The following is a 27,002-nucleotide window of genomic DNA, read 5'->3' as shown; positions in this document are numbered from 1 at the left end:
GTACATTATAAACTGCAAAATGAATGATTCTGACTATATTAAAATTTTGCCCTAATAAAATCAATGCTGCCAAAATTAGAAAGAAAGTAGAAATTTTGACTGGGAAACAATCTTCACAAGTAGGAGTTCTGATAAAGGTCTCATTTCTAAAATACATAAAGAACTGCATCAAGTTTATAATGTTGCAAAGTCATTCCCCAACTGATAAATGGCCAAAGGATATAGTTTTCAAATGAAGAAATCAAAGATATATACAATCATATGAAAAAATGCTCCAAATCATTATTGATTAGAGAAATGCAATTAAAACAAGTCTAAGGTATCTCCTCACACCTATCAGATTGGCAAGGATTACAAAAAGGGAAAATGATCTATGTTGGAGAGGTTATGGGAGGATTGGGACACTGATGCTGGTGGTGTTGTGAATAGATCTAACCATTCTGAGAACAATATGAAGCTATGCCCAAAGAGCAATTAAACTGTTCACACCCTGCAATTCCAATTCTAGGCCTAAAACTAGAAGGAATCATAAAAAAATGGGAAAAGTCCTACATGTTCCAAATATTCATAGCAGCTCTTTCAGCAGTGGCAAAGAATTGGAAATTGAGGGGATGCCCATCAATTGGGAATGGTTAAACAAGGTATGATACAAAAATATTATGGAAAACTATCATTTTTTAAATTTATTTTTTATTAAAGATATTATTTGAGTTTTACAATTCCCCGCCCCAATCTTGCTTCCCTCCCCCCACCCCACCCCCATGGAAAGCACTCTGTCAGTCTTTACTTTGTTTCCATGTTGTACCTTGATCCAAATTGGGTGTGATGAGAGAAATCATACCCTTAAAGAAGAGAAGTCTAAGAGGTAACAAGATCAGACTATAAGATATGGTTTTTTTTTTCTAAATTAAAGGGAATAGTCCTTGCAATTTGTTCAAACTCCATGGCTCTTTATCTGAATACAGATGGCATTCTCCTTTGCAGACAGCCCAATATTGTTCCCAATTGTTGCACTGATGGAATGAGCAAGTCCTTCAAGCTTGAACATCACTCCATGTTGCTGTTAGGGTGTACAGTGTTTTTCTGGTTCTGCTCATCTCACTCAGCATCAGTTCATGAAAATCCCTCCAGGCTTCCCTGAAATCCCATCCCTCCTGGTTTCTAATAGAACAATAGTGTTCCATGACACACATATACCACAGTTTGCTAAGCCATTCCCCAATTGAAGGACATTTACTTGATTTCCAGTTCTTTGCCACCACAAACAGGGCTGCTATAAATATTTTTGTACAAGTAATGGACTATCATTTTATAAGAAACCATAAATGATCAGATGCCAGAGAAGCATGGAATGAATTACAGGATCTGATGCTGACTGCCAGAAGCAGAATCATCAACAATGACATGGTGAGATTTTCCTCCTTTATGGAAATTGCTCCTCTCAGCAGTTCAGAGAGCTAGGACAACTAAATTAGACCAGCTATGGTCAATGCTATCCTCATCCAGAGGAAGAAAAACAAAACAAGACAAAAAAATCCTTTAGAATCTGATGAAAATTACATTCACTTTTTAAAAAAATATCTCTTCTGTATTTCTTTACCTGAATCCCAACTCCTCATACCAAAAATGACTATTCTTCAAATATGTTTAACACAAACATGTATGTACAATATTAACATAACTGTTCACTGCTGAGGGGATGGGGGATGGAAAGGGAGGGTGGAAGGAATTTTATAACTTAAAAATATACAGAGGCATATAAATGAATGTTGAAAAACTTGTACAATATGTATTTGGAAAAATAAAATATCAATTAAAAAATAAATAAAGATACCTGACTAAATCACAGGGACAAATGAAGATAGGAATTTGAAGGAGAAAAGAAGTAACTGATCACCATCATTATTATGAGGAATCAGTACAGAGCAGTGGCATCAGTCTCTCTGGTTAGTCTCCAGACCAGGTGAAAGGAATGTCTGACCTGCAGGCCACATAAGGTCAGCAAAATCATTTGGTTTGGTGCTACCACAGCAACTGTAGGTAAGGAGCTTTTCAAGGGTGATTTAAACATTAGACCAAATATAGCAGGTGAATGATGATATAAATATCCAAATGGCACTTGAAGGAAAAATGGTTACCCACCCCTAATCTAAATAAACACAGGGGAGGTGGGGTGGAGGTGGGGGGGGTGGAGGCACCAAGAAATTACTCTTGGGTTTATTCAATACTTAAAGTAACTCTGATGTATTACTTTCAAAAGTGTAGATCAAAAAAAGCATTCATTCCTCAATCGGCATGATTCTTCTACATATGCTCCTGTAAATGCTCCCCAATGAAGATGCACCCAGTGTTAAAGAGGGAGATTCCACCAAGTCTTCAGGCATTATGTAGATACAAAATGCACTTCATATATGTCTATAAGGTCTTTGCTTCATCTTTAAATATTAAATTGCTCACTTTATTTTAGATACTCCACTTCTTTGATACCTCTTAGACTACACCTGTGTCTACCAGATGATGCTGGGAAGGATTCAAGGATTTTAAAGTTCCTCCAGTCCAATACCTTGCTTTTGAGTGAAGACTGGGAAGGGACCTGTCACAGCAAATAAAAGATTTTACTAAGATGACTTAACTTCTCAATTCCTCTAAATTCTCATATCAGCTTTTTGCATTGGACTATTATGAGCTGGTAAAACCTAGTTTGACTGATAGAGTCCTGGCCTCCAGGATAGTCATACTAAGGTTCATCTGCTGCAAAGACTTGGCAGTGCTCCTTTCGAGGGGCTATCACAGAGTTAGAGTTAGGTTTTCTAGGTCCCTGGGGCAGCTAGGTTGTATAGTGGATAGGGTCCTGGTCCTGGAGTCAGGAAAAATGAGTTTAAATCCAATGTCAAACACTAGCTGGATAACCCTGGCCAAGTCACTACACCCTCTTTAACTCAAGTTTCTTCATCTCTAAAATGTACTGGGGAAGAAAAGGGCAAATCACTTCAGCATTTTTGCCAAGAAAACCTAAAATGAAGTCATTAAGAGTTGGACACAACTAAACAACAAAGTTCTAGGCTTTGCCTTATTCTTAAATACTTAAGATGATTTTCCATTACTTAGTACTTACAGGACCATGACCATCAGGGTCGAATCATCTACAAGTATCAAGAATTAAAAGTTAAGTATAAATCTACAATTCTATTAACCCTTCCTAAACCTCATCTAGAAATGGTAGAGGGGGCAAAGAGCTAAGAACATAATCTCATTTCTACTTTCTCCATCTAGAAGACTATAGTTTCAAACTTTGTGGACTCAGCCAAAACTGGAGCAAAGATTAGAGCCCAGATACCTCCTTCCCAACCAGGGCTGGGACAATGTGGAGATGTGTCCTGGAACAGTGTAAGGACCAATATTTGCAAAGGTGTGAACTGTTTCACTCCAGTATAAAGTCCCTGGAAACCCATTCAGCTACTTCCTGTAAGACTAGGGAGAAGAACAATACTCAGACACTAGCTCTATCAGCTATTTCTTGTGGGTGTCATAGTTCAATACTATCAAAGGAGACAAGGTCAATAAACTATTATCAAGCCAGATCTTCTGGTTGCCCAAACCCCAAACTGAAAATGGAGAGATTAATTATGACTACTTTGAGCATTATACTCCCACCCTAGGTTCAGTACCAAGGGGCAAGAATGACAATGTTTTTGCTATTGCAGAGTTAAAGAAAAATTTAATTTGGCCAGTCATCCTTAGTGGAAAGACTGAAGGAATGAGTGAAAAGAAGAAAATTTCTAATACAGTGAGGAAATGTTATGTGTTAAGAGAATGACAAGATAAAATTCAACAAGATGAACATAATCTTGTAGTAATTCCAAGTAGAAAGTCAAGACCAAAAAACTGTCTTGGCCACAAGAACAGTTGAAAGGAAAAAACAAAACAGAGGGATAAATATCAAAATCAGAATAAACAGAATAAATTCTAGGTAATAAAGAGAGGGAAGGCTTAAGTAGTAATGGAGTTCCAGAGAGGCTTTTTTGTTTAGGTTTTTTTCAAGGCAAACCAGGTTAAGTGGCTTGCCCAAGGCCACACAGCTAGGTCATTATTAAGTGTCTGAGACCGGATTTGAACCCAGGTACTCCTGACTCCAGGGCCAGTGCTTTATCCACTACGCCACCTAGCCGCCACCTAGCTGCCCCCTAGAAAGGCTTCTTGTAGAAGGGAGGTGAGACTTAAATAAAGTAGGTGAAGAATTTCAGTAATGGAAAACAGCCCATGAAAATGCTTTGTCAGATGGAATATCTTGTTTGAGGAACAGCAAGGAGGCCAGTTTCACTGGACTGCAGAGTATGAGAAGAAAAGAAGTAAAAAGACTAGAAAGGTGGAAAAGGATTAAGTTCTTGAAGGACTTTTAAAGGATTTTATGATTTTGTTGAAGAAATGGGAAACCAATGGAATTTATTGTATAGAAGTAAAATGTTTAGATCTGTTCTTTAGGGAAAAAAATCAATTTTGATAGCTATGGGAAGGATGGGTTAGGGTTGGGAACAAACTTAAAGCATGGCAACCAACCAATAGACTAGGTGTGAAGTAATTCATCAGGATGCTGGCAATATCAGATGAGAGAAAGAAAGATGAAGAGATGTCACAAGACGACAATGACAAAACTCAGCAAGAGTTTTTATATGGAGCAAGGGGAGGGAGAGAGATTATGAAGTTGAGAATGACACCTAGGATAGTTACATTTAAGTCATCCTATCAAAACCAATTAACCTGAAAAACAGGACAAGGAAGGATAATTTTTTACAACTACTGAAAATAATAATCAAACAAAATCAACATATATATTTCATAAATAGCAAAAGAAAACCACTGAAGAATAGAACCAAATGAAAATAAAATTCAGAGGGCGCCAAATTTTATACCCTCAGAAAAAGACTGCCAAACTCCAGAACTTTGAAATCAAAGAAACAAAACTAACCAAAAGAAAAAGATCTTTCCCTTCTATTAATCTGTTTGCTGCATAATCTTGAGTGATCAATATTCTGGTTCTTTGATGCAGCAAACAGATTAATAGAAGGTAAAGTTTAGAATATGATTTTTCCAAATGGAAAAAGGAAAAGACCTACAGACTAAAATAACTTATTCTGACAAAGCACAGCATAATCTTATTGTATGATGTGAAGGAAGGAGGTAAGTTTTTTAAAGAATAAAAACATTTTTTTAACTATAAATGTTTCTTTTTTTCTTTTATGGTTTATTTTATGTTATTACAATAATTTTGTGAAAGCACCCCCCCCCCAAAAAAAGATAGAGAAACCTCAAAGAATAGTGAGGGGGGGAAGTATACTTCAGTCTATGTTCTGATTTCATCTGCTCTGTCACTGGAACGAGTTGCATGCTTTATCCTAAGTCCACCAGAGAAATTACTTTGATATCTTTTCCCACAGTTACTATTACTAGCTATATCTCCCTCCATTCTATACCTCCCCACTCTCATTTATTCTATTCTCTCTTTCCTTTCACCCTGCCTTTGCTCAGAAGGGTATTGTATCTGATTATCCTCTCCCAAGGTCTTCCCTCTCCTCTACAAACTTCTATCAAATACATTCCCCCCTTCCCCCCAGGTATCCCTTTTTCGCATCCCTTTCCTCTCATTTTTCTCTAGGGTAAGATAGATTTCTATATCCTATAAAGTGTATATATTATTTCCTCTCTGAGCCATTTCTGATGAAAACGAAGGCTCACTCATTCCCCCTCACCTTCCCCTGTTCTATTCCATTGCAAAAGCTTTGACTCTTTTATGTGAAATATTCTAGTCCATTCTACCTCTCCTTTCCCTTCCTCCCAATCCTTTCATCACCCACTGACTACATATTTATACTATATTATACTATTATATTCAATTCTCTCCTGTACCTCAAATATGCTCATTCTCACTGCTCTTATAAATGAGAAGGTTCATATAAGTTATCAGTTTCTTCCCATGCAGGAATGCAACAGTTCATCATTAAATTCCTCATAATTAGTCCTTCTCATCCACCCCCTCTCTGTTTCACCTGAGTTCTTACTTTGAAATCAAATTTTCTGGTCATTTCAACAGGAAAGTTTGAAAATCCTGTTTCATTGAAGGTCCATCTTTTCCCTTGAAAGAGGATGTTCAGTTTTGCTGGATAGTTGATTCTTGGTTGTAAACCAATATCTTTTGCCTTCTGGAACATCATATTCCAAGCCCTACGAGCCCTTAATATAGATGCTGCCAAGTCCTGTTATCCTAACTATAGAGTCATGATAGTTGAAGTGTTTGTTTCTGGGAGCTTGTAGTATTTTCTCTTTGACTTGGGAGTTTTGAAAATTGACTATAATATTCCTGGGAATTTTTCTTTTGGTATCTCTTTCAGGAGGTGATCAGTGAATTCCCTCAATTTCTATTTTATCCTCCTGCTTCTAGGATCTCAGGGCAATTTTGCCATACTATTTCTTGAAAAATGAAGTCTAGGCTCTTTTCCTGGTTGTGACTTTCAGGTAGCCCAATAATTTTTAAATTAATCCTTTCTGGATCTGTTTATGAGGTCAATGGTTTTTCTAATGAGACATTTCATATTTTCTTCTAATTTTTCATTCTTTTAGTATTATTTTATTTTTTCTTGATTTCTTCCAAAGTCATCAGCTTCCCTCAACTCCATTCCATATTTGAAGGAATTATCTTTTTTTTTTTTTAGGTTTTTGCAAGGCAAATGGGGTTAAGTGGCTTGCCCAAGGCCACACAGCTAGGTCATTATTAAGTGTCTTGAGACCAGATTTGAACCCAGGTACTCCTGACTCCAGGACCAGTGCTTTATCCACTGTGCCACCTAGCCACCCGCAGGAATTATCTTCTTCAGAGAACTTTTTTATTTCCTTTTCCAGCTGACCAATTCTGCTTTTTAAGGCATTCTTCTCTTCATTTGCCTTTTAGGTTATTTTTTTTCCATTTGGCCTAAACTGGTTTTTAACATGTTGTTTTCTTCAGTATTTTTTGTATTTCTTTCACCAAGCTTGGTTTTCTTGATTTACCTGCATCACTCTCATTTCTCTTCCGATTTTTCCTGTACCTTCCTTACTTGTTTTCCAAAGTCTTATTTGAGCTCTTCTATTGCCTGAGCCCATTTCCTATTTCTCTTGGAGGCTTTGGATATATAAGTTTCAACTTTGTCATCTTCTAAATATATATACTTTGTTCCTCCATGGGACCAAAGTAAACTTTCTATGGTCAGATTCTTCTTTTTCTGTTATTTGCTCATTTCCTCAGACTATGACTCTTTTACTGCACTTCCAAGGCTTTGCAGAGTTTGGGGAAAACCCACAATTCCTCCAAGGTTTTATGAGAGACTCTGACTGTTCTCTTGCCTGTGCTCTGGGATGTGGATGACCACAGGTCCTCCCCTCTGCCCTGGAGCTGTAAAGAGGGTCCCTGCTTGGCTATGGTGGTATGGGGACCCAGACTGCAACCTGGATCTGAGGGTGGGCAAACAGCAGAGTCCTGCCCCAGAGAGAGCAGAGAAACCTTTGCAGTATCTCCTTACCCCCTTACCATCTGTGCGCTGGGTGCTCTGGAAGTGCTGAGTAACTTCCCTGATTCCCGCTGCAGGTTCTCACCACAGGGCTGCTCTGAGGCCAGTGAAGGTGTTTGATAATGTGGCTGAAAATACTATGCTAAAAAGTATGAGAGCAAGGATACATCTTTGTTTTACTCCACTGGTGACTGGGAAATCTCAAGAACATCATCCACTCTCACCATCATGGAACTGACATACAACACTGATGAACTTCTCTAGGCATAATTGTCTCTAAGCCCCCCGCCCCCCGACTGACAGCACCTATAAACACTCTCTTCTATTCCTCACATTTTTCCTGGAGTTGTTAGGCAGCAAGCATATTGCCTATTCCTTGACCTTTCTGACATCATATTGACTCTAAGGGAGGTTCAACCTATTGAGGAAGATTCTGCCATAAAACTTACCAGCAAGGACTGAGAGATAAACACCTGTATGATTGTCACAAGACAATCTATTCCCTTTACCTTTATAGAGATGGACAAATGAGAAGTCTTTGCTCCTCTTTACCTTCTCATGCCATACAACCCAAGAAATTTCAGTCAGCTTTTGCATGAACATTAGATCCCCCACCTTGTAAATCTCAACTGGAATAGAATCAGTTGCTTTGCCACATGAAAGAGGCCTATGATATTCAAAACCTCTTGTTCAGTTGGGTTTTCAGCTAGGGACAGATTGACTTCAACTTGAGGTAAACAGTCAATGGCTTCAGTTTTGATTGATGACCGTCTGTTGAAAATACCATGGAAATAAGTTCTTGTCCCTATACAAATCAATGTGGCTCCATTGGCATTGAGTATTTGAAATGTACCATAGGTCCTTGGTCCATAAATAATACTCAGGGCATCACAAAAGCACTTTGGATTGTTAACTGAATTTCACTTGCCTTTTTTTTAAAGCATTTTATCTTTTTTTTTGTTTTGCTTTTTTACAGAAGGAAGGACCATAGCATCCTGTTTCTGAGAACAGTGTTCAATGATTACATTCTGACATGAGTGACAAAACCAAAGATGGAATCTTCAGCTGCTGCAGTCACTTCAAAAGGAAATCTGGTCACACTTGGGAAGCATGCTCTAGAGCTTGAGAGAGGCCTGCAACAGGCTCCGAGCCTCAGGAACTGTCCAGACAGAGAAACTTGGTTGCCTCTGGAGGAAGACTTTCCCTTCTGCTTCAGATGGATACATACCAAGCACTAGGCCTGATGGAGATTTAGAGATAAGCACAGAGTCGTTCTAACTGCCAGGGATTTGAGCTACTCAGGAAAAGCAGCTCCTTTTTCCCTTCTTCTGTGTGAGCTTTCTTGTGCTGAAGCCATCTGTTTTCCAAATAATATTGAATACAACTTTCAAACTCTTTTGGAGTATAATTGTAAACTTGAATGGGAACAAAGGGGTCTAGGTTATCAAAACCTTCCTTTCCTAGCAAGTCCTGGGACAGATAGGCAGCTCTGGGTTTAAAGAGTGAACCAGTCTGGCTCAGACTCAGCACAATAGACCCTCCATGCCAATCATTAGTCATCATTTTCTTCAAATTATGAACAAGAGTCAGTTCCTCTGGGGAAGCCAGGCTTTTGTCTTTTTTCAGTGTGGTTCTCCCCCAGAGAGCATTGACACCATCCACTGCCACCAGAAGGCGGAAGGAACCTGAAGAACTTTGCCGTTTTAGCTCTTTCATCACAATCCCGACAGCATCACTGGCATTTTTCACTCGAGTTAGACCCTGCTCAACAACTTCTCCAAGGGGTCTACCCTCCTCAATGCTTTCCCGTTTGTTCCAGATGTACTTTTGTTGGATTTTGATCTGATTCAGGAACCGCTCATTTGAGGTTCTGAAATTCTTTAGCCAAGTTGAAGCTTTCAGAGGTTGATCATAACGTTCCTTGTTGTAGGTAGACTGTAGAAGATCCTGACAATTTTTCACCCAGCAGTGAGCATCTGGAACATGCATTATCAGCCAGTTCTGTTTTGCACAGAAATGAACTGCATGGCAAAGAGAAAGAGTTTTTCCTGTGCCCTTTTCTCCATAGAGGACATATTGGATAGCAGGGTTGGCAAAGTTTGTATTTTTCAAGAAGTTCAAGAGCTCGAGGGCTGGCTCCTGTACCATTAGGCAGGCTTCATTGAAGGTCTTCACCTGCGTTCCATAACGAGGGAGCAGTCCATGTGGGAAAATAGTCTTCAGTTCCTCTAGGGGAATGCTGTAGTGCTGACACAGGTGCTGATTTCCGTGCTTGGCCGGGTTACTCTCCTGAGTTCGAGAAATGGCTCTTGATTTCTCATCTGGAACCTGGGCATCCAAACTGACAGCAATGCTTTGTGATGCCCTACTGTCCACATGCAGAAGGCATACTAGGTCCAACTTATGACTCTTGGAGACCAACTTTATCAACTTGCTCAGCATCATTCCTGCGGTCCCGGCGGCGGCAGGAGCGAGCCCCGCGGCAGGAAGTGGCTCAGGGCGCAGCCGCGGCTGCCTCCAGCCGCCGGCGGCTCAGGGGGTGCAGACACGTCCCCGGCCTGCCCAGGCCGATGCCATGGCGGGGTTGGTTAAGCTCAGGCTCCCTCCTTCCGGCTTGCCTTCTTAATGAATCAAGAATCCTGCATCTCTCTTAAGATTCACTTGTACTTACTTTTGATAGAATTAAATTAAAATTAAAAAGCTTTTTTGCACAGATAAAACTACTGCAACCAAGATCAAAATAATGTAGTAAACTATCTTTACAACTAATGTTTCTGACAAAGGACTCATTTCTAAAATATACAGAGAACTGAGTCATATTTTTAAAAAAAAAAGCCATTTCCCAGTTGACAAATGGTGAAAGGATATGCAAAGGCAATTTACAGATGAGGATATCAAAGCAATCCATAGCCATATGAAAAATTGCTCTAAATCATTAATTATTAGAGAAATGAAAATTAAAGTTTCTCTTAGGTACTACACCACCTCACACCTCTCAGACTGGCTAGCATGACCAGAAAGGATAACGACTTATTACATTGTTGGTGGATCTGAGAACTCATCCAACCTTTCTGGAGAGAGATTTGGAACTATGCCCAAAGGGCAACAAATATGTGCATACCCTTTGATCCAGCAATACCACTACTGTTCTCTGATACTTAAGTTTAATGTAAAGTACCACTACTGGATCTATATCCTGAAGAGATGAGGAAAAGGGTAAAAACATCACTTGTACTAAAATGTTCACAGAAGCCCTGTTTGTGGTAGCAAAGAATTGGAAATCATTTAGAAACCAGGAGGGAAGGGAATTCAGGGAAGCCTGTAGGGATTTGCATGAACTGATGCTGAGTGAGATGAGCAGAACCAGAAAAACACTGTACACCCTATCAGCAACAAGGGAGGTGATGATTAACCTTGTTGGACATGCTTATTTCATCTGTGCAACAATCCAGGGACAATTTGGGGCTGTCTGCAATGGAGAATACCATCTGTATCCAAAGAAAGAACTGTGGAGTTTGAACAAAGTTCAAGGACTATTCCTTTTAATTTAGAAAAAAAAAATTGCTATCTTATTGTCTGATCTTGTTATCTCTTATACTGTATGTTTCTTCTTTAAGGATATGATTTCTCTCTCATCACACTCAATTTGGATCAATGTACACCATGGAAACAATGTAAAGACTGACAAACTGCCTTCTGTGGGGGGGGAGGGAAATAAGATTGGGGAAAAATTGTAAAACTCAAAATAAATAAAATCTTTAATTAAAAAGAGTGGCTTCAAACAAGAGTTATGAAAAAAGCAGACTTATGGGGGTGGCTAGGTGGCACAGTGGATAAAGCACTGGCCCTGGAGTCAGGAGTACCTGGGTTCAAATCCGGTCTCAGACACTTAATAATGACCTAGCTGTGTGGCCTTGGGCAAGCCACTTAACCCCATTTGACTTGCAAAACAAAAAAAAGCCCTAAAACAAAAAGACTTATGGATATGGAATACTACATTTAATATCAGATTTGTTCATTTTGCTTGTTAATTTTGCTAAACCTTTTAAACTCTTTGAATCTTCATTTTAACCATTGACTGAGAAAAGAAAAAAAGGGATACGATGGGGGGAAAAGTAATGTAAAAATAAAATTTTTATTATGCTAAGAATGCTGTTTATTATGATGATTATACCTGTTTGTATCTTGAAGGAGGCTTCTTTTCATTAAATTTTTTAGGCATTTCAACCACTTTCTTACATGTTAAAGACACTCCATATTTAGCAGCAGGCTTTGTAATTTTCTGTGCAGGAGCAGGAGATGCAGAGATTTGTCCCTGAGCTGGTCTTTTGGCTACATGAGAAAGGACAAAAAAATATACATTAGCTTTTTTTTAAGGGTTCATTTTATCAGAATTTTAGTTAAAATCCTTTCAGGTTGTTAACTCTTGAGTTTTAATCATTTAATTTCAAAGACTCCTTTACTTTAAAAATATAATTGTCCAGTTCAACAAAATCAATGCAAAGCCAAAAACAAAAAATTCAATCACCCAATGTTGAATTCAAAAAGTGGAATATAGTTAATGATGGTTGATGATGAGAAGGATGATTGTTCTAACAACAAAGCCAATATAACTTACATGAGGAAACTATTCAGGTAAATACCAAATTTCAATAGATAGGTCAGTTTACCAAACCAAAACAATCAGTTATTAATCTAAAAAACTATCCAACTGTAATGTTCTTAAATACTGCATTATAAGTGACAACTGTGACATAATTTCACTGAGATGAATTAGTGTAGATTAAGATTTATGGTTAAAAAATTAATTCTACCTCAATACTAGATGAAGGAAAACAATTGAATGGATTGGTGATCTCATCAATTCAAGAATTATCTCTAACAACACTAGAGCTCATTCACATCTTCCCATCAGGCACTACCACAGGTTTCCAGGGGACAGTTACCTGAGGTGTTGGAGACATTCTTGCTTTTTACAAAATCACAGGGGTGCCAACAGTAGACTCTAGCAATCTGATCCCCCCCTAATTCTGCCTCATGAACATTTTATCCACCTTTTTCTTCTATAATTTCTTGACATCTCAATATTCTTTTTCTTAGGATTCCAAACTGAATAGGTCTTGCAATTTGTTCACATGTAGCACACTCCTTTCTGCTGTTCTCTGATACTTAAGTTTAATGTAAAGTAAAAGTGTTGTAAAATTGTATTGAAAACACAGGCCTTGGTTTTCAGGGGAAGCTGTGCCATTTTACCAAAAGCAACTCTGGTAAGTGTTCTTTTGCTCAATCCTGGACCTGACTCATTTTTCAGCTGTACAGTTGATACAAAATACACATGCCATTGTTGGGCATAGCAGAGTGACTGGCACATGAGATGTCTGATAAATGCTTGCTTACTCCCTCTGTAGAAAATCCATCTAAATGGATTGAGACATTGCAGCAACACTCATTTTTCATTCATTGGGTCTTTCCTTGCAGATGAACAGACCAAACTTCATTGGGTAATCTCAAATCTCTTTTGGAAGGTTCCACAATGTTCTGGGGGCAATCACCTGTAAACAGGAGGATCTGGAGGACCTCTATTCCTAGGGAATCCCTCCTTGAAGCTGTTCCATCACAGTGGTGAATGCCTTTGACAAATATACTGTTTTTTGTGACACTTGAATTTTAATTAGAGGATCATTAAACAGACATTTCTCTTGTTACATCTTCCATGGAAACTTGATGAATGGGTTGAAAATACTTTGTTTTAAAACAGACCGTAGAACAAAGCTGTGAGGATCTGCCTACTGTTAGATCCACATAACAGAAATAATTCACTTATTTGACCACTGATTGACCTGCCTATATACCAGGAAATTCTCAGTACTGATTTTTTTCAGTCAGTTGCATATAAGCAAAGAATGCAAAGTTCCCCTGATCATAATCAGGTTAGTAAACTTCATCTAATCCTGCTATTCAAGGTTCATAAACTTTTCCTAATACAATGTCTTTGTGGACAACTGGAGTGAGTCAAAAGACTATATACCATGCAATCCCTGACTGCTCTAAAAGCCTTCCACTCCCTCAGTCCCTGAGACGTCTGTCAAAACAATCAGATAAAAGGCCAAAGATCTAAAGATCTAGGGAATGGATCCCACGGTCTCCCTGAGCCACTAGGCAGGGTGCTGCAAGCCTGCATACTTGTGAGGAATGATGTGATTAACTCACAATATCCTCATATTTCTTAACAAATCCCAATACATTTTTCATAATCAAGAAACAATAAGTAATGGAATCTTGTATTTTCTACATTTTTTATTTAACTAAGAAATGATTAAAATATGATCCACTGTTGAATAAAAGCCTTTGGAAGCCTGCTTATTCCCTACTAAAACCATCAAAGATGACAATGATTCATAGAAAAATACCTTTCACAGATTTGGAATAGATGAAGACATCTCTTAGTAATATTTTTCCCTAATATTAATAATAAGATCTGAGATGTTTTCATGCCTTTTGTATCTTCCCTTCTTTAAGATATATTGCATATACATATTTCAATGCCCTCACAATTGTTTAAGCTCATGTATTTAGTTGCTCTCTACTGTGTATATACACAGTCCAAACTGGTTATTTTTCCTTAAGTATTCCATATGGTGCTCCCTTTATAAGCAAACAGAGCAGGATTCTAGTTTGGTGGTTCTATTACTGTTGATGGAAAAAAAAATTTCTAACCATTTTTCTCAATCTTTTGTTTTCTACATTTGTAGTTCTCCTGTCATTTTAATACATAATTGACTTTGGTTTAATTTTGCTAAACTGAATATTTTACCAAGGTTTCTTTAAAATAGTTTTACCTTGAATTGCTTCAATCTGTTTTATGAAATGATACTGCTGTCATCCACCATCCTTATATTCTAAACAAGTATTGCCTTTAATTGCCATATTTCTTCTGTCAGATATTTGCTAATTAGGGCATTGTCTAGACTCTTTTAGTTTTCTTACTGTATTAATTTGCAATGGTCAAATCTTGCAATGAAATGACCATAATCTGAGTTGATATCATTTCTGCGTCTGTTTACCATTTTTGATTTTCAATTACTTAATAATAATTCAGGGGGCGGCTAGGTGGCGCAGTGGACAGAGCACCGGCCCTGGAGTCAGGAGTACCTGAGTTCAAATCCAGACTCAGACACTTAATAATTACCTAGCTGTGTGGCCTTGGACAAGCCACTTAACCCCATTGCCTTGTAAAAACTAAATAATAATAATAATAATAATATGATAATAATTAATAATAATAATAATAATAATAATTCAGGGTTAAACTCTTTTAAACATCATAGTTCTTTATCATTTTGGGGCCTCTTCCTTCTTTCTCGTCTTCACTGATTCTGATCTTAGTTCTAACAAATGGATGGTCTAACTATAGGCAATAGCCCCCATGTTAATAACAAGCTTTTCCCTGTCAAAATATAATCTATTTCTTTCTTTATGATGATACTTGATGCTATGTCCAGGGTTTTATAATTTTTTAAAATTTTATTTTGTTAATCATAAAAAATCTATTTTCTCTTTTTTTCCCTCCCCACTCTTTGGAAAAAAAAAACAACACAAACCAACCAACCCTTGTAAGATATAAGTGAAACAAATTCCTATATCAGAAATGTCTTTAAAAAAATATGCCTTTAACTATACTGAGTTCATCTAACACCTCTGTCAGGATGTGAGGGGTATGTTTCATCATTAATCCTCTACTCATAACTGATCACTACACTAATCAGAGTTCTTAAGTCTTTCAAAGTTGTCTTTCTTATTGTGTGTGTGTGTGTGTGTGTATCTGTGTGCAGACCCCCCCCACACACACACACACATACTGTTCTGCTGGTTTTGTCTACTTCAGTCCTCATCAGTTCAGAAAAATCTTCTCAGTTGTCTTCGTAACCACCACCTTCATAATTACATATGGCTTAGGAGTATTCCAAATCATAATTTGTTCAGCTTTAACCCGAAGGGCAGCTAGGTGGCAATTCAAAAGCAGCCTCAGACACTCACTAGCTGTATGACCCTGAGAAAATCATTTCACCCCAATTGCCTCAGTTTCTTCCTCTGTAAAATGAGTTGGGGAAGGAAATAACAAACCATTCCAGAATCTTTGCCAGCAAAAAAGAAGAGTCAGACATGAACAGTCAGAGAGAAATAAAACAGAACAGGTATCATCACTATAACTTATGGCTTTTTCTAACTTTCCAGTCTATTACCATTACAAAAAAAAGAATTGTTATTGTTATTAATACTTTTCCACTTTTTTTTTTTCTTAGATGTCTCTCATATAGAAACCTAAAAATGCTATCAGTAGATGAAAAGAGTATAGTTAATAATTTGGGGGGGCATATAGTTTCAAAAGACTTTCAATAATGGCTGGGCCAAGTCACAGCTCCAATAGTGTGTTGTAAAAACACCTATTTCCCCTCAGTCACTCTAATGTTTGTCATTTTTGTCAACTCTGCATATCCAAAGTGCGAAGTAGAACTTCAGAATTATTTTAATTTGCATTTCTTTAATTATTGGTGACATGGAACATTCCTTTTGTAAGACTATTGATAGCTTACATTTCATCCTTTGAGAACTGCCTGTTCCTATCATTTGAGGAACAGTTCTTATTCTCAAAAATTTAAATCATGGAACCTTTATGTATATACATACATACACATATATGCAAGATATAAATATCTTGCAAATGGGATCCTTATCAGAGAAACCTGCTATAATTTTCCTCTCTATTACTTAATTCTAATTTTAGCTGCACTGGTTTTGTTTGTGCAAAACCTTTAATTTCATCTAATCAAAACTGTTCATTTTATCTTCTGTGATTTTTCTGTATCCTTTCTTTGGTCATAGACTCTTCCCTTAGACATAGAACTAATGAATGATGATGTCCCCTCTGATGTCTAGCTCAAGTCCTTCTCTCCTCCCTTACAACTCTGGAACTGCCTCCTAGTGCCTGGGCCTTTCAATCTAGCATTCCTTTATATATCACCTCCTCATCTTAAACTGTAAACTTTCCCCTTTGATGGGGTTTTGTTTAAACCAGCACTTAAATCCATGTATGGCATATATTACATGCTTAGTAAATTCATTCCTCTCCCCATATAGATTTGGAAATCATTTGCATAGAGATGACAAGTAAACTTGTGAAAGAGAATAAAGCAAAGAAGAGAGGGCCCAGGACTGAACCTTGGAGAACAAGCCCAATTAGTGGACATGAGATAGAACAAGATCCAGAAATAGAAACAGACAAGGAGCAGTCAGATAAGCAAGAGAAGCACAAAAAAGGCAGTAGAATCACCCCAAAAAATGCAGAAATGAGAGAATATCTGAAAAGAAAATGTTATCAGTAGTGTCAAATGCTACAAGGAAAATCCCCTTAGATCCAGCAACTCAGGGGTCATTTTCAACTTTAGAGGAAGAGTTATAAATACTAAATTCAGAAGATAGAGTACAGAGAGTTGAGAAGGGAGGAAGTAGGGCTATTGAACTTGAGTTTTTTTCAAGAACTTGAGTTGAGAAGGGAAAGAGATCCAAAATAATAGCTAGAAGAGATGGCAGGATCTGGTGTTTTCTAAGAATAAAGAGATATGGGATCTTTTCATGATTAGCAATGGAAAGACTCAGTATATAGGTAAAGATTAAAAAATACAATCTGATAGTGGGGGGGGGTCATCTGTTAGGATGGACAGGGGAAAGAGAACCAAGTGCATAGGTGGAGTGGGTGGCCTCTTTAAGGAGAAGGGCCACCTTATCATCAGAGACTGGAGTGAAGAAGATGCCAGGAGGCTGAGAGATAAGGAAAAGGGGAAAAGAAGCAGGTTGAGGCAAACTACCTCAATGTGGGATTGACAGTGAATCAAGATTTTCAGCTGAGAGTGCAGGGTAAGAGGTGAAATGAATGGTTTGGGGACACAAAAAAAGGGTTAGCACATTTGCTGTGAAACAGCATCAGAAGGAGCAGAAAGAGGACATCACTGCAGTGAGGGTCCAGTTAAAGTGACAGAGCAGATACTTGTAGTAGACTCAGTCACCTGTTGCCTAACTTCTATAAGCCTGTTCCGTAGTCCATTAGCAGGGGCAAAAGAGAGAGATTGGGGAGGAGGGGATGCAGGGATGGGGTTTGGCTTGGCACAATGGGAGTCAGGACAAGGGGACCAGGGACTTGAAAGAAGAAAATAGTGTCAATTTGAACTAGCTCACCAAAGGGTCCAGAATGGAAAGGGAGCAGAGAATGGCCAGAACAGAGGGAATGATCTAAGAAAATAGAAAGGGATGTAGTGATCAGAGGTCACAGAGAGGATAAATACACTGAGAAAAATGGAATAATAAAAGATTAAGATCAGATTTTTTTTTTGGATTTTTTTAAACATTATTTTGGAAAACTATATTAGACAACAAAAGTAAGAATGGGCAATAATGTGGAGTAGAGGAGCAGGTCACTGAAGTTGTGTAAACTACCAAAATAAGGAGTTAAGATTATCTGAGGGAACATCAGCAAATATATTAGAAGTTTAATCTTTACATACTCTCATACTTCAGAACAGAAAAGAATCTAAACATTTATGCTATTTAATCACCCAACCTGGATTATACAAATTATTTATTGTTGAAACAATTATTTTTGTTATTTTATATTATAGAAATACTAGTTCAAACTAGTTAAACTAGGCAAATATAGTTCAACTAGCCTTTTCAAAAACTGGATAATTAGTTATCTAAAGACATGTTTTTTACCTGGCACATGATGAGCTCCAAATTTGTGAAATGCTCTGTGACTAAATTCTTCGGCAATAAGCTTAGATTACAAAGGGGAGAAAAAGTTTATAAAAACACGTTAATCTTCAAAAGAAAAAAGATTGTTAAGTAAATTAGTAAGCAATAAAATCTTCTCTATATTACTTAAATTACATTGAAATATAAATAAAAAATTACAAGTACAAAATTAAAATTTAAATATCAAATAAACCCTTTACCAAATTATATTCATATTCTACTCTAATGTTTCTAAACTTATTTCTTGTTTTTGGCAACACAGATTCCATAAGCTAATAAACTGTACTGGTATAAGCATGCATACACAGACACACACAGACACAGACATATAGATCCAGACACACACACACACACACACACACACACACACACACACACACACAATGCTTATCTCTCCTCTTTGTATTTTAACTTTGTGCATGTTATAGGAAAAGGCAGGCACTGATATAAAAGTCAAATTTAAATTCAAGTTAACTGGAAGATTTATTAACTGATATTATATTTATATTGTTAAATATATTAATCTGTATTAATTGATGAAATAAAAAGAACTAGAAAAACAAGATACACAATGCCTGGAAAAACATAAATGAAAAGAGGGCAAAAAGAAGCCTATTTTCTAGAAAATAGAAAATGAACTTCCATCTAAAGCAGAGTTGGGGGATTACCAAGGCAAAATGTCATATTCACTGTCATACAAGATCATTGAAGTATATATTTTGCTTCAACTTTTTCTTTGTTAAAATAAAGTTTTCAATTCTAGGTGAAGAGTGAGGGAAAGAAGAGGAGTGTTAATATCAGAAATGATTAATTTAAAAACATGATCAACAGTAACATTTTAAAAACTATTGCTTCTCAAACACTATTCCATCACAATAACATCTCTTTACACACACACACACACACACACACACACACACACACACACACACACCAGAACTAGAAAAAGAAGTTTCCCTTGTAACAAAAAAGACCTAATATTGTGACCCCAGATGATAGCATATGCAATACTGATGCCTATAGTTCACATGCATATTCAAGCAACAATACTGGCTATTGTATTTAATCTCAATTCCGAATTGTATTTAGTTTACATTACTTCAAGTATTGTGTATACTGTCCTCTTGAATCTATTTTCTTTGATCTCTGTCAGTTCATTTGGGTCTTCCCATTTTTCCTTGTATTTCTAAGATAATTTCTTTTAATAGAGTAAGATTCTAGGGGCAGCTAGGTGGCGCAGTGAATAGAGCACTAGCCCTGGAGTCAGGAGTAGCTGAGTTCAAATCCCATCCCAGACACCTAGCTGTGTGGCCTTGGGCAAGTCACTTAACCCCATTGTCTTGCAAAAAAAAAAAACAAACCCTAAAAAAAAAAGATAAGATTCTAGAACATTTATATCCTCAAGTTGTTCAATTATTCTCCAATATTTGTTTTGGTACCCCCAAAACAAGTACTGTGAATGTCTTAATATATGGTGGAACTGCCAGACTTTGACAGCTGAGTGAAAGGGTATTAAAAATTCAGTCACTCCTCTGGGATAGCTCCAAATTATTAATCTGAAAGGAGTAAATGTATAGTTCTAAAGATATCAGTGTGTCTCTCTCTTCCTGACCTTTGAATGACTTTAAATTTTTGTAGCCAATTTTTTAGTAGAGATGTCCAACGAAAAGATTCCCTAATTCTCTTCCCCTGTACACAATAATATTTATTACAAGGGATTGTGTGTATGTGTAGATGTTATTGGAATGGAATAGTGTTTCAGAAGGTATAGATGTTTTGAAAATGTTTTACTGATGTAACTATTTAAAATTTCTAAATAACTGAAATAGTCAAGTTTATATTTTGTGATCTGCTCTATGCCTTGTTTCTCTTTCTAGCCACAGAATTGAAAAAGTTTCATCTGCTAATCCTGTTCTAACTTTTTTATGAAATGATCTTTCATATTCAGGCTATTTAATGAAATCCCCACAGAACATCACTGTTAATGCATAAGCTGGTTAGTTTAGAAAAGGCACAAGACCAGACTGTGTCCTCTCTTTGAGGTCCAGTCTAGATTGCAAGAGACTCCACCAATGAGCCAATTACTTTGTTATGAATTGTTAGGCCATGACAACCCATATAACAAAGAAAAGTATAAAATGATCTTCCATCCTATGTAGCCCATTCATCCAAAAAAGCAAGATTAGAGAGTGCTAAGAATCACATCATTTAAAAATTTTCTAAGAACATCAGTTTAGTTACTATAATATTTGACATCACTGTCCTATGACCAAAAAGTGGCTAAATTACTACAGGAACCAAACTGTATTACTCTTGGACAGGTGTTATAAATAACCAGGAAACAAAAGGAAGTTGCAGCTAAATGGAAGGATGATGCTTCAAAAATTCTCCTTAAAACAACAAATAATAGAATTGCAGGAGCTGGTAAATTCAAAGGTTATAATAAATATTTCATGACATATTTGACTGTTTTATACTGTAATTCTCACAATAAGTATTTGTAAAAACTATCATCAGTTTATGTGCAAATATTAGTGGTAAAGGATAAGGTAATAGGGAAACAAAAAGCTTGATAAAACTCTCTAAATTAAATCACCATGTATTTTGCATGTTATTCTTCAATGAAAATATGGGCACAGGGATGGATGACAAAAATATATTGGGAAATATCCTTTAGGAATAAAAAAATGAGAAATCAGTGTTAAAAATTACACAGAAACTTCATGCCCATATAACATGAATTACTTTCTCAAGAGTTTTGAAGCACTGGATGTGATTATCATTAGATAATAAAAAAAAATGAAAGGACTGAATTTTAATAGACTACTTGTTACTGATGGAGAATTTCATTCCTAAATCTGCTATTTATTTAATGTCACAGCAAGATCCAAATGAGTAACAATCTAGAACAAAACTGATTAAATATGATACACAATTAAAAGAACTCTAAGATCTGTTTAAGTAACCTAAGGATAGCAGAAATGGGAAACTGAAGGAGAATGGAGAGCTACTCTAATTTTATTTCCTAAGTTTTATTTCCTATATTCCTAAGCAGCAATGTAAATCAAATTACATATATATATATATATATATATATATATATATATATATATATATGTATATAGCAAGACAACGGGGTTAAGTGACTTGCCCAAGGCCACACAGCTAGGTAATTATTAAGTGTCTGAGGCCGGATTTGAACTCAGGTACTCCTGACTCCAGGGCCAGTGCTCTATCCATTGAGCCACCTAGCTGCCCCTAAATCAAATGATATATTAAATAAGAAAATATAAAATCCATTTCAATAATCAAACACTTGATACCCTCATCAAGTCGACAAGCCTGGATACCAAAGCCACCACTGCTTTCAAATATTTATTCACAGTCAATTTTACAGAGGACAGTGGAAGTTCATGAGCGAATTTCTTCATACAATAGTGAAAAGCAATGGAAGGAAAAAAACAAAAGTAAAGAAAGTCTATAAAGATTTTTTAAAGGATTATTACTAAGCTATAAGAAACACCTAATAGGAAGAATTCAAAGAAGTATGTTAGAAACATAAAAAAGGATTTAGGGTAGAGTAAGTAGAACCAGGAGAAGAATGTATAAGCAATTACAAAGGAAATGGAAAGAAATGAAACAGAAGGTGTTATAATTATAATAACTAAAAAATTTAGCCTTTTTGGGAAGAGATGAAGAAAATACACGTCTTTCCCTTTTCTGCAGAGAGGAGTATTACAGGTCTGCAGTATTGCACATATCACAAGACTTAGTTGATGTGCCAACAACTTTTGCTAAATTACTTTTCCCTTTTTTTTAATTTTTCAGTAGAAGAGATGACTCACTGGATAGGGAAGGGAAAGTGATATTTCTTGAATTAAGTGAATATACAAACAAAAGTTATAATTTAATGTTTTTTAATGTAAATCATTTCCAAAATAAAAAAAAATTAGGCCTCACAAGAAGTCTTTCTGTGAGTATTTAAGAATGCCACTCAGCCTTTCTGTATTTAAGAATGCTACTCAAAAGACAACAATCTGAAGAGAAACAAAAAAGACAAAAAAAAGATTTTTATAAGACTTTATCTGGCAAAGGGAAATGCTTGAACTCCTACACCACAACTTAATGGTCCCAAGCTACTCTCTGAAATAAAGTACTAAGCTATTATACTAAAATTCTTTTAGTGATATTATATTGTTTCAACTCATAAAATGTCAAAGATCTGAACCTGAGGAACCAAGCAAGCTGTAGTATATAATAAGTGGGGTCCTATGAAGGAAAGGCAGCATCAAGGATGTCAGTACAAAAATGTAAAATTGGAGGAGAAAACAAAGATGCCGCAGCAAGAGAAATAACTGATAGAGACAAAGCCTCTTTGAAGAGTATTCATGAGATACATGAAGATATTTAAAGGAAGATCTCTGACATACTGCATAGATTCCTGACTGCAGATTCAAAGAAATTCAAGAGTCAAAAACAGGATGGGGTAGGAAAAATAGACTTTACGAATTGCTATGTTAATAGAACAGTTATAATTTCTTTTAATTTTGGAAAAAATCAGTTTAATTCAACTCAGAGAATATGCATTTGCAAACAGCATTGGAGAAGTAGTGCACAGTGCATATAAACTAATAAACCAGCAATTCATTAAATGCCACATCATAATTAAAAACATACCTCAGGTGTAAGAAACTTCTCAATACGTTTAGCTATAAAACTTTTCCTCAATATGGAGTTGACTGATGGTCTCTCCCTAGGATTCCTTTTAAATAATAGAGAAAGTAGATTTTGGAGATCATAGGAATAATGGCAGGAAACAGGAGGAAAAGATCCAGAGATGATCTTCAGTACCAGATTTTTCATATTGCCAGCTTCAAACTAGAATTATGGGGAAAATATGTAAATAAATAGATAGACCAAACAGATCTACTTAGAAATTATTTCTTACTTCCCATATTTAATTTTATTTTTAACATTTTTTCTAACATTTATAACTTTTGAGTTTCAACTTCTCTCACTCCCTTTAGTTCCTTTCCCACCCCACTGAAAAGTCAAGCAACATCTCATTTTTCATCTTATACTGTTCATTTTAGCCTTGTTCTGCAACTTTTTCCTATTTTCCTATCAACTTAGACTACTAATCTAATTTCCTTCCAAATATTCATGAATTCTTTAATACAAAATTTACTTTATCACTATTTCTTGAATTCATGTAGACTTCAATTTGTAACAAAAGCAAATGCTAATAATTAGGTCAAAGTGAGTCTTTTTTTAATTCGGTAAGCAATGGGGTAAGACTAAGACTAAGTTTTTAACCAATATGAAGAACTTTCATTAAAGTCTGACTGTAAAACAAGAGGAAAAACTCAGAAAAAATGAAAATTAGATTAACCAAAGGAAGAAAAATCAGTGATACTGTTTCTTACTAGTAGAAAAGTAAATGTGAACCTTGCCTTCCCAGTTAATAGCAAATAATTCTTAAACAGATGTTTTTGGCAAATGCTACCTAATTCTCTAAAATTCTCCAAATTTCTTTCCTCTAATCAAACTAAAATCAAGATGTACCTAGAGAAGGTGTGTCTAATCAGTTGGCCTCCAGCCCAGTGGCCCTCAAGGCTCACTCAACTGATGATTTGTGAGGGTGCTCCTCAGTTATGTGAGTTGCACTATATTCATGAATGAGAATTAAATTCTGTATGTGCAGTTCTTCAGGGTTTTTGCTGGGCAAAGCAGCCCATAAGGGCTAAAAGATTGGATACCCCAGTTCAAGAATATTGATTTCATATAAACTGATTACCTTAAGCTAATTTTATATAACCCTTTAACTGTAGCACTGAGACCCTTATCAATGTCTGGTTTGATAGTCCATTGAGGCTAAATTTAGGGTGACAGAGATATGATAGTCTGGGAATTAGTGAATTTAGTTTTAAATACTGTTCTATTCAGTGTATTTAAAATACAAAATTCAATTTTTTAAAAAAACATGATTTACATAGATACTTTACATTTTGAACATTTTAGGAATATTTGAAAAAAGTCAAAACACAGAGAAATATATTTTCTTTCCTATAATTCTCTAGTGTGAGTTGATTCTTTTGTTGTTTTAGTTTTGGAGGGGTTAGGTTAACTTAACTGAAAAACCAAAGGAAACACTGAAACACCAAAACACCAGAACCCCCCCCCCCACTAAATTATAAAACTCAATCTTAATGAGAGATATTCAATTTGACAAGAAGAAAATGCATACTAATAATATGCCATGCATCCCACACTGGAGGTCTTTGGTGTTAATGGGACAGACCTAAAAGAATCTGACTAATTAAATCTGCAAATGACTATTTGACGGTAACAAAGAAAAGAACGGCATTTCCACTGCCTACACTCCCAGACAGATTAGAAAATGAGTCAAGGCAAATATGCATTGGATTTTTTTTCTTCTGGGGGTGGGATGAAAAGAGCCACCCATCCCAATTCAATATAAAATGTAAATAGCTAATTCAGGCAAAGTTCATCCAATTCTACCTTCCTTTTTTTTTTAAATGACAGTTCATTAATACTTGGTTGCAATTGTCTTTTTTAAAAAAAAAAGAGAGAAACAAATACAAGTATACTTCTGCCCATATTATTCACTGCCTTCACAAAAGCTCTATGCTAGGTGAAAAAATGCTTAGGGAAAGAAGGGGAACTCAATTCCATAGGAAAAATCGAATCAATGGAAGACATGATCCTGAGGACTAAAATTTGGGCAAAAGGAGCTTACAAGATGTTTACAGATAGCTGAGACTCCATAATTTTTACAGTAAAAAAAATACTGACTTCTTCCTCCTTCTCCCTTGGTCAGCAGTCACTCTTAACATCTCCCTATTTTTTCCTCAACCAGGCTAGAAACTAAGAGGCAGCAAAGTTAAAGAATGAAGAAAGGCACAGATGGGAAAGGTCAGCTCCTCTCCAGATTTATTAGTGCTGCTCCCCTGTGCTCAGTCATCTCTTCCTTATCATCTCTCAATTATTAAACATCCCCTGAAAAGTAACTGGCACCATCCAACAAAGAGTAGGAAACATTTCTGTTTCATGGGACCAGGTGGGATTTGAGTTTAAGTATTTGTGAAGTTACTGCAGAACAACTGGGTTGGGCCAAAGCTGTGCAAAGCTATGCAAAATGTTACTTGAAAATACATATACCTGGAAATTATGCATTCTAACTTTTCATTCTGCCCGTCATATTCTAGATATCTAAATTTTTTCTAAAAGCTTTTTTAAAATTTCATTTTAAAAGTATTTAAACTCAGAATAAAGTGTTCAAACCAAGGACACTGTACAGAATCCTTTAGCGGATTTCAATCTTTGGGAGTATCATTAGTCATATTTTAAAAATTCCTATTGAATGAATATATCAACTTTACAATCAGTTCTAGGACTGAGAGGCAAGCATGGTAGAGTGCACAAAGAACTTGCCTTAGAATCCAGAGTCCTGGGATCCATTTAAGTCCCATACTGGTTGTATGACCTTCTGCAACCCACTTGTGCTCTAGGGGCTGACCTACATGGTAGAGCAAGTTCTAGGTCATATGCTTATGCCTATCTGTGGCTTAAGAATTTGTTCAAAGCAAGCATAAAAATACAATTTAAACTTAGAGAGACTATAGATATCCATTCCATATCACAAGGCTTAGAGGTATGATAGTACCAGGATTTGGAAAATCTGCATAAAATTTTTTGGCCCACCCTTTGCAGAGAAGACATCTGAATTTTTTTCTTTTTTTTTAATGGGTGTTTAATAGTATCTTAGAATAAAATTTAGGTTGATATTATACGTGATTTTTAAACATTTTTGAGTTTTTAAACATTTTTATGCATTGTCTGTAAGCCTTCACATGTCATCTGTGGCTTCTAAAAATTACTTAAAATTTCCATTTAATTTCTCATGCTGATCTGCAATGTAATAAAATCATGATAGGGAAAGTGAAAATGTGGAAGGGATAACTGTATATCTAAACACTAATGGCTAATAAAATTAAATTTATGCTTAGGTGAAGATAAATAAAAAAAGTTAAAAATATGATCAACAATAAATTTTTATTACCACCACTGCTTTGATACCATTCAAATAATGCCAAAGGACAAAAGAAAAAGCAACGAAAATTAAATTGAATTAAAGGTAAATAACTTTGAAGTATTAAAAAGACATACTTACTGCATGTTTTAGTGTACACATCTCATATAAGACACAACCTAAAGCCCAAATGTCACTAGAAAATAAATAGCAAGAAAGAGTATTTCTATTAGATTTTAAAAACTTTAAGTTAATGATTTAAGATAACAAATCTATCTCTATCTCCCAGAAAAGCAGAACAAAAGCATGCATAACACATCCGGGATCAAGAATAGTAGATTTGGAGCTGTAAAGCATCAGATATCATTTATCTCAACCCCCTTATTTAAGAGATGAGAAAATTGATTCACAGAAACTCGAAATGATTTGTTTAAGGGAATAAGGGAGCAGTTACTAAGTGGCAAAGTCAGAATTTGAAACTAGGCTTTCTGATTCTCCAAAACCTGTACTCTTTTCACCAATACTTTACTGTAAAAATGAGTGGATTTATGACTGCTGAGGTGCTTTCCAATTCTAGATCTATGCTCCAAATAAACCTAAAAATA

The 27,002-nt window shown here is 36.1% G+C and overlaps 1 protein-coding gene and 1 pseudogene across 12 annotated transcripts in view; both read right to left on the bottom strand.

Annotated features, from left to right (window-relative positions):
• NEK1 (NIMA related kinase 1) overlaps positions 1-27,002 on the bottom strand; it is a 163,867-nt gene that overhangs the window by 106,156 nt on the left and 30,709 nt on the right. For all 12 annotated transcript variants that reach the window (XM_074228986.1, XM_074228988.1, XM_074228982.1 and 9 more), the window contains 4 exons: positions 26,539-26,593; positions 23,022-23,222; positions 18,306-18,366; positions 11,713-11,870 (listed from right to left, as the gene is read on the bottom strand). In XM_074228986.1, the coding sequence (XP_074085087.1) occupies positions 11,713-11,870; positions 18,306-18,366; positions 23,022-23,222; positions 26,539-26,593 (475 nt within the window). The remainder of the gene's footprint in view (positions 1-11,712; positions 11,871-18,305; positions 18,367-23,021; positions 23,223-26,538; positions 26,594-27,002) is intronic.
• On the bottom strand, positions 6,823-10,032 carry LOC141517699 (small ribosomal subunit protein mS29 pseudogene; annotated as a pseudogene).

This window comes from Macrotis lagotis, chromosome 3, assembly GCF_037893015.1.
Source record: "Macrotis lagotis isolate mMagLag1 chromosome 3, bilby.v1.9.chrom.fasta, whole genome shotgun sequence".
NCBI lineage: Eukaryota > Metazoa > Chordata > Mammalia > Peramelemorphia > Peramelidae > Macrotis > Macrotis lagotis.
Note: the sequence above shows the minus strand (reverse complement) of the source record. Positions and strands in the feature narration are given on the sequence as shown.